Source organism: Erythrolamprus reginae, chromosome 5 (assembly GCF_031021105.1).
Source record: "Erythrolamprus reginae isolate rEryReg1 chromosome 5, rEryReg1.hap1, whole genome shotgun sequence".
Lineage (NCBI taxonomy): Eukaryota > Metazoa > Chordata > Lepidosauria > Squamata > Dipsadidae > Erythrolamprus > Erythrolamprus reginae.
The window spans coordinates 12392969-12405468 of record NC_091954.1 but is presented as its reverse complement, the minus strand read 5'-3'; the positions used below and the strand labels follow the sequence as shown (position 1 = coordinate 12405468).

Sequence of the window (12500 nt, the reverse complement as noted above, 5' to 3'; positions counted from 1 at the left end):
GAGCGCCTGTGGAGAAGTGATGATGATAATAATAATAATAATAATAATAATAATAATAATAATAATAATAATAAAGTGGGACCACTTTCACTGGCTTATGCCACAGTCGTTGCAGCTCGATTTTTAGATCTTCGTATTTCACTATTTTCTCTAGCTGCTTCTCCTCAATTCAGGCATTGCAATCCCAGGAGACAGCAGAATTGAGGAGAAGCAGCTAGAGAAATTAGTGAAATACGAAGATCTAAAAATCGAGCTGCAACGACTCTGGCATAAGCCAGTGAAAGTGGTCCCAGTGGTACTTGGCACGCTGGGCGCAGTACCAAAGGATCTCAGCGGACATTTGAAAACCATTGGAATTGACAAAATCTCCATCTGTCAATTGCAAAAGGCCGCTTTACTGGGATCGGCAAACATAATTTGCCGCTACATCACGCAGTCCTAGGTGCTTGGGAAGCGCCCGACTGGTGATGAAATACGAAATCCAGCATAGTGATCTTGTTTGCTGTGTTGTACTGACATAATAATAATAATAATAATAATAATAATAATAATAATAATAATAATAATAATAATAATAATTTATTAGACTTGTATGCCGCCCCTCTCCGAAGACTCGGAGTGGCTCACAACAAAATACAAAGCACAAATCTAATATTAAAAAAACAATTATAAAAACCCATTATAAAAAAACAGTCATACCCTCCAATTAAACCATACATAAAATGAAACAGCTAAGGGTCAGTTATGTCCCCCAAACCTGGCGGCATAGGTGGGTTTTCAGTAATTTGCAAAAGGCAAGGAGGGTGGGGGCAGTCCTAATCTCCGGGGGGAGTTGATTCCAGAGGGCCGGGGCTGTCCCAGAGAAGGCTCTTCCCCTGGGTCCCACCAGATGATATTTATTTATTTATTTATTTATTGGATTTGTATACCGCCCCTCTCCGCAGACTCGGGGCGGCTAACAACAACAATAAAACAGTATAACACAGATCCAATACTAAAAACAGTTAAAAGCCCAATTATATGAAAACCAATCATACATACAGACATACCATGCATAAAATTGTAAAGGCCTAGGGGAAATGTATATCTCAGTTCCCCCATGCCTGGCGGCAGAGGTGGGTTTTAAGCAACTTTCGAAAGGCAAAGAGGGTGGGGACAATTCTAATCTCTGGGGGGAGTTGGTTCCAGAGGGCTGGGGCCGCCACAGAGAAGGCTCTTCCTCTGGGCCCCGCCAAGCGACACCATTGATTTGTTGATGGGACCCGGAGAAGGCCAACTCTGTGGGACCTGATCGGTCGCTGGGATTCGTGCGGCAGAAGACTGTCCCGATGGTATTCTAATGTAACAATACCGTTACTTATTTCTTGGGTTTGGCTCTCCCTTTCTTGCAGCCCTGGCCAATGTAGAGATTCTATTACCTCATATTTCAAAGGGGAAACTGGAAAACTGGAGACCAACGGGAGCTACTCAGAATCGACGTTAGAAGCAAAGGCTAAGACCTTTGCGCAGGACTCTGTGAACAATCTAGCAAAGCAGAGCGACAAGGAAACTATGAAACCAAAAATGCAAAGCTCTCTCCGAACTGAGCAGCAAACAATCTCATTAACATCCCACCACAAATCCTTGCAAGAGGCAAGCAAGCCAGCAGTCGATACACCTAAAACCTCTGTGCCTGTTAGCATGAAAAAGACAAGCTGGAATATTTCTGACAGCGGCAAGCCACGATCAAAAGCTCAGGAAGACGACGGAATAGCGGCTGCATCGGAACAGAAGGTATAAAATGCCCTGTGTTTTTATTGGGTCAGGGAGGAGGGGACAGGCCAACATTCTGTGTTAGCAAAACCTTCAGAGGAGAAGGATTTAGGGGTAGTGATTTCTGACAGTCTCAAAATGGGTGACCAGTGTGGTCGGGCGGTAGGAAAAGCAAGTAGGATGCTTGGCTGCATAGCTAGAGGTATAACAAGCAGGAAGAGGGAGATTGTGATCCCCCTATATAGAGCGCTGGTGAGACCCCATTTGGAGTACAGTGTTCCCTCGATTTTTGCGGGTTCGAACTTCGAGAAAAGTCTATACCACAGTTTTTCAAATATATTAATTAAAAAATTCTTCGCGGGTTTTTTCCCTATACCACGGTTTTTCTCGCCTGATGATGTCATATGTCATCATCAAACTTTCATCTGCCTTTAATAAATATTTTTTTAAATAAACTTTAATAAATAAACATGGTGAGTAATAATCTAAATGGTTGCTAAGGGAATGAGAAATTGCAGTTTAGGGACTTAAAGTGTTAAGGGAAGGCTTGTGATACTATTCATAGCCAAAAATAGTGTATTTACTTCCGCATCTCTACTTCGCGGAAATTCGACTTTCGCGGGCAGTCTCGGAATGCATCCCCCGCGAAAAGCGAGGGAACACTGTACTGTGTTCAGTTCTGGACACCTCACCTACAAAAAGATATTGACAAAATTGAACAGGTTCAAAGACGGGCTACAAGAATGGTGGAAGGTCTTAAGCATAAAACGTATCAGTAAAGACTTCATGAACTCAATCTGTATAGTCTGGAGGACAGAAGGAAAAGGGGGGGACATGATCGAAACATTTAAATATGTTAAAGGGTTAAATAATGTCCAGGAGGGAAGTGTTTTTAATAGGAAAGTGAACACAAGAACAAGGGGACACAATCTGAAGTTAGTTGGGGGAAAGATCAAAGGCAACATGAGAAAATATTATTTTACTGAAAGAGTAGTAGATCCTTGGAACAAACTTCCAGCAGACGTAGTAGATAAATCCACAGTAACTGAATTTAAACATGCCTGGGATAAACATATATCCATCCTAAGATAAAATACAGGAAATAGTATAAGGGCAGACTAGATGGACCATGAGGTCTTTTTCTGCCGTCAGTCTTATATGTTTCTATGTTTCCCCACCCATGCTTGCTGCTTCTGCAGCTGGCCCTACCTCCATATCTCAGGGTCGAGAGAGGGACCCTGCGGTGGCCATGCGGGAATCAAATATATAGGGCAGTGATGGTGAACCTTTTTTTACTTGGGTGACGAAAGACCGTGGGCGTATGCGATTCTGCATGCGTAAGTGCCCACACCTATAATTCAATGCCTGGGGAAGGCAAAAACAGCTCCCTGCCCTCTGGAGGCCCTCTGGAGGCCAGAAACTGCCTGTTTTCCAACTTCTGATGGGTCCAGTAGGCTCATGTTTCGCCCTCCCCAGGATCCAAAGGCGCAAGCAACCAATATATATAAGATGCTAGAGCAGTCAGACGGGGATACGATCCCAGGACTGACTAAAGGGTGGCAAAATGAGATACAAGTAGAGGTACAAGAGAAGGAAAATATAGTAGAAAATATAAGGTAAATTAAGAATATAAGAATTGGGGAAATGAGAAGGAAAATATTACATAAGTGGTAATATTTACTCCCGTCCAACTCGCACACTTTCAGCAGAATGTCAGGGGTATTTGTTGGCACGGGTGTCAAGATAAAGGAGTGTTTATGCATATGTATTTGGAACGCCCGATAGTGCAGGAATTTTGGCAAAAAGTGCAAGAGGACATTAAGAGAATGTTAAATACACAATCGACGATCACTAAGGAAATGGCAGTATTAGTTAAAAGCAATGCGATGGGAGAATTTAGAGAAATAAAACAAGCAGCGATAGAAAGTGCTCAGGCGGTAATAGTTTTGGGTTGGAAGGATGTGACAAAATGGACAATGCAAAATTGGTATAGGTGCATGGTGGAGAAAGGGAGGGAAGAAGAGAGAGAAAGAGAGCAAGAGGGGGAGGGAGGGAGGGGAGGCAAGAGAAAGAAAAAGAAAGGGGGGAAGGAAGAGAGAGAAAAGAGAGGAAGGAAGGAAGAGAGAGAAAGGAAGAGGGAGGGAGACAAAGAAAGAGGGAGGGAGGGAAGAAGAGAGAAAAAAGAGAAAGGGGGAAGGAAGAGAGAGATAAAAGAGAGGAAGGAAGAGAGAAAGAAAGAAAGAGGGAGGGAGAGAAAGAAAGAGGGAGGGAGGGAGAGAAGGAGAGAGAAAGAAAGAGAAAGGGGGGAAGGAAGAGAGAGATAAAAGAGAGGAAGGAAGGAAGAGAGAGAAAGAAAGAGGGAGGGAGAGAGAGAAAGAGGGAGGGAGGGAGAGGAGAGAGAAAGAAAGAGAAAGGGGGGAAGGAAGAGAGAGATAAAAGAGAGGAAGGAAGGAAGAGAGAGAAAGAAAGAGGGAGGGAGAGAAAGAAAGAGGGAGGGAGGGAGAGAAAAAAGAGGGAGGGAGGGAGAGAGAGAAAGAGGGTGGGAGAGAAAGAAAGAGGGAGGGAGGGAGAGAAAGGGAGGGAGGAAGAGAGAGAGAAAAAAAGAAAGAGTAAAATTTTTTTTGCTACATATACACTAAGTTTTTAATCAACACCCCGTTCCACCATCACCCCGTCAATGGTGTCCCTCTTTAGCAATGTTAAAATCTGGTCACCTTATCTTTGAGGATAGCAAGGAATAGCCTGGAAATCTGTAAAAAGGGCGTGTCTGGTCTCTTATCCCCCCTTGCTCATAAAAATAATTGTCGACACAAGAGTTTACAAGTCTGTGCACATCTGTTTTTATGTCATAAATGATATCAAGGTAACATGGTTGCGTGTCCCACACTTAGAAGTCTGGTCCCCACTTGTAAAATGGCGCACGTTCCCAGTATGGTAGTTGGGGGAGGTGAATCTAAACTGGGGTGGGGGGGGGACACACCACTTTCCCTGTCTGCTTGTTCAGATTCCTTTTTTATGTTTTCAATGAGCCAGTAAAAAAAATGTACTAAACCTGCGTTTATCAGGAGTTGAGTGACAGTGACAGTGAATGTGAGATTCACAGCGATTCGAGTTCAGGTGAAGAGCAAAGGATTGTTACGAGGGTTTATCGCCGGCGGTTCTTTCTGAAGGTACTGTGTGATGCCCCTTTGTCATGGAGTGGACTTGGACTGCAGTGTGGAGGGTGTGGCTCACCATTAGATGCTGTCTTTGTATTGTCCCTTGCACAACCCACAGACCTGTTGGGAGGACCTACCAGATTGCAATCTAGGTTGCTACTCATAATCCTGTTCTGTGTTGCATGGCAGTACAGTGGTACCTCTATTTACGAACTTAGTTCGTTCCATGACCAGGTTCTTAAGTAGAAAGGTTTGTAAGAAGAAGCAATTTTTTCCCATAGGAATCAATGTAAAAGCAAACAATGCATGCGATTAGGGAAACCACAGGGAGGGTGGAGGCCCTGTTTCCTCCCAGGAGATTCCTAGAGAGGCCCCACGGAGGCTTCTCCCCACCTTTTCTGGCCCTGTTTCCTCCCAAGAGATTCCTAGAGAGGCCCCACGGAGGCTTCTCCTGACCTTTTCCGGCCCTGTTTCCTCCCAGGAGATTCCTAGAGAGGCCCCACAGAGGCTTCTCCTGACCTTTTCTGGCCCTGTTTCCTCCCAGGAGATTCCTAGAGAGGCCCCACGGAGGCTTCTCCCCACCTTTTCCGATTCTGTTTCCTCCAAGGAGATTCCTAGAGAGGCCCCACAGAGGCTTCTCCCCACCTTTTCTGTCCCTGTTTCCTCCCAGGAGATTTCTAGAGAGGCCGCACGGAGGCTTCTCCTGACCTTTTCCGGCCCTGTTTCCTCCCAAGAGATTCCTAGAGAGGCCCCACGGAGGCTTCCCCTTGCCTTTTCCGGTTACAGTTTCAGAGGCTCAGGTTTGTAAGTGGAAAATGGTTCTTGAGAAGAGGCAAAAAACTCTTGAACACCCGGTTCTTATCTAGAAAAGTTCATAAGTAGAGGCATTCGTAGGTTGAGGTACCACTATATATGCATGACACTAAACGCACTGGCATGTAGTTGAATTCCCTATATGTGTTCAAGGGCAGGGTAGTAACTTGGGGGACGCTAGAGATGGAAAGATAAGTCGGGAGAAGGAGTCAACTTCCTTGGAAGGCCCTCAGCTTGTCCACTGCATTTTAGAATCAGGAGCCAGTCTATCCCACAACCAGGGCTGAAGAAGGATTCAACTATTGATCCTGCTTGTTTTTGTCCATGCATATTTGATGCTGTTTTGCCTTTCATCTTAAGAGGCAAAATGTCCTGTATCATCCCTGTTGCTTAACCAGTTACAGTCTCAAAACAAAATGGGTTAACTCAATTTATTGTAAGCTCTATTAATGCAGCTCACAATCCTAAGATGCATTCATAGAGGGATACTATCTAGGTCTAGGGAAGTCCTAATACCATTCTGTAAAGCCGTAGTTAGACCACATCTAGAGTATTGCATCCTGTTTGGTCACCATACTACAAAAATGACATTGAAACTTTAGTAAAGTGCAGAGAAGAGCAACCAGGATGATAAGGGGACTGGAAACTAAAACATATGAAAAGCGATTACAAGATCTGGGCATGGCTAGTCTGGTGAAGAGAAGGACCAGGGGAGACATGATAGCAGTGTTCCAATACAGTGATACCTTGTCTTACAAACTTAATAGGTTCCGGGATGAGGTTCTTAAGGTGAAAAGTTTGTAAGACGAAACAATGTTTCCCATAGGAATCAATGGAAAAGTTATTAATGCGTGCAAGCCCAAAATTCACCCCTTTTGCCAGCCAAAGCGCCCGTTTTTGCACTGCTGGGATTCCCCTGAGGCTCCCCTCTATGGGAAACTCCACCTCCAGACTTCTGTGTTTTTGCGATGCTGCAGGGGAATCCCAGCATAGCAAAAACGAGCACTTCGCTTGCAACGGAAGTCCGGAGGTGGGGTTTCCCAGCGAAGGGAGCATCAGTGAAAACACCGAAGTCCTCGAAACCCCACCTTCAGACCTCTGTGTTTTTGCAATGCTGCAATTTCACTGAGGCTCCCCTCGCTGGGAAACCCCACCTCCGGACTTCCGTTGCCACCGAAGCGCCCGTTTTTGCGCTACTGGGATTTCCCTGCCGGGATGCCCCTGCAGCATCACAAAAACACGGAAGTCCAGAGGTGGGGTTTCCCATGGAGGGGAGCCTCAGGAGAATCCCAGCAGTGCAAAAATGGGTGCTTCGCTGGCAACAGAAGTCCAGAGGCGGGGCATCCCAGCGGCGGCGGTGGGTTTGTAAGGTGAAAATAGTTTGTAAGAAGAGGCAAAAAAATCTTAAACCCCGGGTTTGTATCTTGAAAAGTTTGTATGACGAGGGGTTCGTAAGACGAGGTATCACTGTACTTTATTTATACTTGAGGGGCTACCACAGAGAGGAGGGGGTCAGGCTGTTTTTCAAGACACCAAAAGGCCAGACAAGGAATAATAGGTGGAAACTGACCAAGGAGAGATTCAACTTGGGAATAAGGAGGAACTTTCTGACAGTGAGAGCAATCAACCAGTGGAACAGCTTATCTGCAGAGGTCGTGAGAACTCCAACAATTGAGTCTTTCAAGAGGAATTTGTCTGAAATGAATGATGTAGGGACTCCTGCTTGAGAAGGGGGAAAGGGTTCTGGACTAGATGACCTATAAGGTCCCTGTTATTCTGTATGTAATTTCTCTTTCTCATAACATTCTTCTGGATGTCTTCCTCAAAGTCAAGCACACACAATTACTGCTGTTCGGTTGAACAGTCAAGAACACTGTGAGCTTTAAGGGTGGGTAGGAGATTATTACAAGGCCTCCACCTTTGAGGAATACTTTGCCTTGATTTAACTTTGGAGGCTATTTTGAACCCTGACACCAGACTTGTGTTTTAGATCAGAGATCTTCAAACTTGGCAACTTTAAAACTTGTCGACTTCAACTCCTAGAATTCTGGGAGTTGATGTTGCCAAGTTAGAAGACCTCTGACCTAGATAGTCCAAACCACAATATCAACAGATACATTGGACCTCTTCCAGTTTTGTGCCATTGTTGGACCTGTTTGGGCTTTGCTCCCAGTCTAGTTTGACTTCCCAATTTTCCTAAATTTCCTTGTGAAGAAATTGATCTGTTTGTTGTAGGTTGGTGACTCTGATCTGCTGATGCTTTCGGGATAATAATAAGGATGATTCAGTTTATATCCTACCTTGTACGAACACTCAAAGTTTGTTCAGCTTTCCCCAGAGCTGTCAACAAAACAAGGACAAAGAAGAGTTTATCTTCATTTTAGCAGCATCAACACAAGGTTATCAGCCGTCTAATCTTTCCTCTTGGTTAATTTAGTCCCCAGCCATCCTGGTATTGTTCCAGGCTCTTAAAACCCTCATCGTTGAGTGTGTTTGCCTGATATGATGATACTTCCCATAAAACGAAACATCTTGCACAAGCAGTTGTAATTGGTGTGCTAAATAATGACCACTTGGAGCTTCTTGAGATTAGTGGCAAGCCTTATCTTGCCCAAAGTCCTTGAGAATAATGCAGCTCTTTTTAAAAAACAAAAAAACCCTCATCTTTGGAGAGATTCTGGTGAAGAACTAATCTTAGTTCAAGGGTTGTATTAGGATCACTTGAACAACTGGTCCAGCAAAACTAAGCATGGGCTTCTCCTGAGTAAAGATCCATAAAATAGTACAAGTAATAACTTTCTCTTCCAAAAAAAATAAAGGATTTATGGATGATTGAGATGGCAGCAGGGAAGAATTATTTCAGAGGAACAGCTTCTCAGGGCTATCAAAATGTAGTAGTGATTGTGCCCTATAACTTTCTGGAGGGAAAGCCTTCTCTAGGGTTTAACCCTAAGTTCTCTAGACAAATTTCCTAGGTAGATAACACCAAACCCACAACATAAATTGCTCACCAGAGTGGAAAGGCTGGTCCATATTTCCTGAAAGCAGCAGCTACCCATAAATGGCCTTTGTTAACCTAAGTTAACCTCTACTTAAGAACTTAATTCATTCTGTGACCAGGTTCTTAAGTAGAAAAGTTTGTAAGTAGAAGCAATTTTTCCCATAGGAATCAATGTACAAGCAAATAATGTGTGCAAACCCATTAGGAAAGAAATAAAAGCTCGGAATTTGGGTGGGAGGAGGAGGAGGAAGAAGAGGAGGAGGACAGTCGCTGCTGAAGGAAGAAGGTGAGGAGAATCAAAAAAATCCAAAACTTTAAAGCTTAAAAGAAAAAAAAGATGGACTTTGAGGCAGTGAGGAAGAGCACGTGCCTCCCATACACCGAGTGCAAGGCTACCTCCCTTGCACTGTGCCAGAGAGAGAAACCCAGGGGGAATGGCAGGAAACTGGCCAGGCTTTCGTGCCACTCTCAAATTTCCTGGGAAATTTTTCCGGGCTCGGGTTCTTAAGTAGAAAATGGTTCTTGAGAAGAGGCAAAAAAATATCTTGAACACCCGGTTCTTATCTAGAAAAGTTCTTAAGTAGAGGCATTCTTAGGTAGAGTTACCACTGTATATGTTCAGCATGATCCCCAGAATCGAAACCATGAATCATGTCATAGATGTCTGATAATCTCTAACAAGAAAATCCTGCCTTGCCTGGGCATGAGTTCATTGCTTGGACTGGTGTTGAAAAGCAGCAGATGTCCCCAAGTGAGCAGGGCTATAATATCCTTTGACCTGTTCCCTACCAGGGCCAGGAAGCCAAAAACATTCCAGGTGAATCAGTCACGCGAGAACAGTTCACGGACGAAGAAGGCAATACCGTCACCCCGAAAAGTAATTCTCTTCTGCTGATTCTTTTCTTTCTTCAATTATGGGCCCATCAATTTTTGTCCTTCCGAACTTGGGCGGAACACGTTATCGACTTTTTGTTTTTCCTATGTCATTTCCCACAGGTTACCCGGAAAGTATTAAGACGCCTTGTTATCCCACACGTGAAAAAACCGATCAGGGTAATGAAAGAGCTGAGCGAGGGGGCGCAGCGGTCCTCCCCCTGGGCTCAAAACGTGGTTGAGTGGCTGGTGGCTTGTCAATTAACCCCTGCCGCCCCTCCAAGGCAAAATTGCTTGTGCTTTTAGCAAGTGGTGTGCCTGATCTGAACGTGTGCCTCATATGTTTGTCTGGCAGCTGCTCTTTCACCCTCCAGTTCCGAAGGATTATCCCTCCAAGGCTGTTCCGGCTAGTGGGGCTGTTACTAGCAAAACTTGTGAATAACCCTGTCTCAGGCTTTTCCCTGCGGGCTCTTTGTGCTTCCCATCTTCTGCCCTCCTGGTCAAAGGAAGACAGGGTGCTGGGGACAGTGATACCTTGTCTTACAAACTTAATTGGTTCCGGGACGAGGTTCTTAAGGTGAAAAGTTTGTAAGACGAATCGACGTTTCCCATAGGAATCAATGGAAAAGCGATTAGATTAGATTAGATTTATTGGATTTATATGCCGCCCCTCTCCGAAAACTCAGGCCGGCTCACAACAAGATAAAAACAATACATAATAACAAATCCAATACCCACCAATCCAATTACAATTTTAAGCTAAAAATTCATAAAAACAACCCCAGAATATTAAAACACGCATACAATCAATCTAACACCAAAACAACATGGGCAAGGGGGAGATGTTTCAGTTCCCCCATGCCTGACGGCAGAGGTGGGTTTTAAGGAGTTTGCGAAAGGCAGGGAGGGTGGGGGCAATCCTAATCTCAGGGGGAAGCTGGTTCCACAGGGTCGGAGCTGCCACAGAGAAGGCTCTTCCCCTGGGTCCCGCCAGACGACATTGTTTAGTCAACGGGACCCGGAGAAGGCCAACTCTGTGGGACCGAACCGGTCGCTGGGATTCGTGCGGCAGAAGGCGGTCCCGGAGATAATCTGGTCCGGTGCCATGAAGGGCTTTATAGGTCATAACCAACAATTTGAATTGTGACCGGAAACTGATCGGCAACCAATGCAGACTGCGGAGTGTTGGAGTGATATGGGCATACTTAGAGAAGCCCATAATTGCTCTCGATTAATGCATGCAAGCCCAAAATTCACCCCTTTTGCCTCGAAACCCCACCTCTGGACCTCTGTGTTTTTGCGATGCTGCAATTTCACTGAGGTTCCCCTCGCTGGGAAACCCCACCTCTGGACTTCTGTTGCTAGCGAAGCGCCCGTTTTTGCACTGCTGGGATTCCCCTGCAGCATCATAAAAACACAGAAGTCCAGAAGTGTGGTTTCCCCATGGAGGGGAGCCTCAGGGGAATCCCAGCAGCACAAAAATTGGTGCTTCGCTGGCAACGGAAGTCTGGAGGCGGGGCATCCCAGCGGCGGCGGTAGTTTGTAAGGTGAAAATAGTTTGTAAGAAGAGGCAAAAAAATCTTAAACCCAGGGTTTGTATCTCGAAAAGTTTGTATGACGAGGCGTTTGTAAGATGAGGTATCACTGTATTTTCTTTGGTGCTAACTAAGAGGATTTTTTGGGGGGAGGCTTGAGGGTGCAAAGTTAGGGGAAACCTTCCAGAATCGGACCCCCATCCAGGAGTGAAACCTACCAGGTTCAGACAGGTTCCATAGAACCAGTGGCGGTGATTACACGCAGTTCGGAGAACCGGTAAATCACGTCACTGATTGGCCCCTCCCTGCCTTGTCCCACTTACGTACTACTCCTCTCCTTCTTCTTGGGTTCACACAGACAGAGCAAACCTGAGAATGAAGCAAAAAGCAGCCAGGTTGAATGCTCGGAGATTTAGCCAAACCTTTCTACCAGTTCAAATCTCCCCCCCCCCCCAAAAAAAAAAACATGGCTTGGTGGGCGTGGGTAGACTTGGCCACACCTACTAAGCCATGATAGGTGAGAGATTTGAATGCCCCATACATACTGCAGGATGTGCATAAATTCAATCTGGCAAACGATCAAGTATGCAAGTGGGAAACGGATTATGGGCCATCCAGTGGGTTTTCAACTCTGGAAACCACACTGATAGCTATTTTCCCCCGATGATCCCACCCTATCACTTTTCAAGTCTGAATGTATATCTGATCCAGATGTTCCCTTCCCATCCCATAAAACAGTGGATCAATCCTCATGCTCAGATGGCAATCAGTTTTCTATCAGCTGGGCAGGAATCTCCCTCCCTCCCTCCCTCCTCCCTCCCTATCTATCTATCTATCTATCTATCTATCTATCTATCTATCTATCTACCAATCTTTCTCCCATCCATCCATCCACCCACCCACCCACCCCACCCACCCACCCACCCACCCACCCCACCCACCCACCCACCCACCCACCCACTATCTATCTATCTATCTATCTATTCTATCTACCTACCTACCTACCTACCTACCAATCTTTCTCCCATCCACCCCACCCACCCACCCATCTTTCTATCTATCTATCTATCTATCTATCTATCTATCTATCTATCTATCTATCTATCTATCTATCTATCTACCAATCTTTCTCCCATCCATCCATCCACCCACCCACCCCACCCACCCACCCACCCACCCACCCACCCACCCACCCACCCACCCACCCACCCCACCCATCTATCTATCTATCTATCTATCTATCTATCTATCTATCTACCTACCTACCAATCTTTCTCCCATCCACCCACCCACCCACCCACCCACCCACCCACCCACCCACCACCCACCCATCTATCTATCTATCTATCTATCTATCTATCTATCTAT

The 12500-nt window shown here is 45.3% G+C and overlaps 1 protein-coding gene across 2 annotated transcripts in view; it reads left to right on the top strand.

Moving 5' to 3' along the window:
- ANK3 (ankyrin 3) overlaps positions 1-12500 on the top strand; it is a 460069-nt gene that overhangs the window by 443768 nt on the left and 3801 nt on the right. For both annotated transcript variants that reach the window (XM_070752072.1, XM_070752071.1), the window contains exon 42: positions 1392-1866. In XM_070752072.1, the coding sequence (XP_070608173.1) occupies positions 1392-1779 (388 nt within the window). In that variant the 3' untranslated portion in view covers positions 1780-1866. The remainder of the gene's footprint in view (positions 1-1391; positions 1867-12500) is intronic.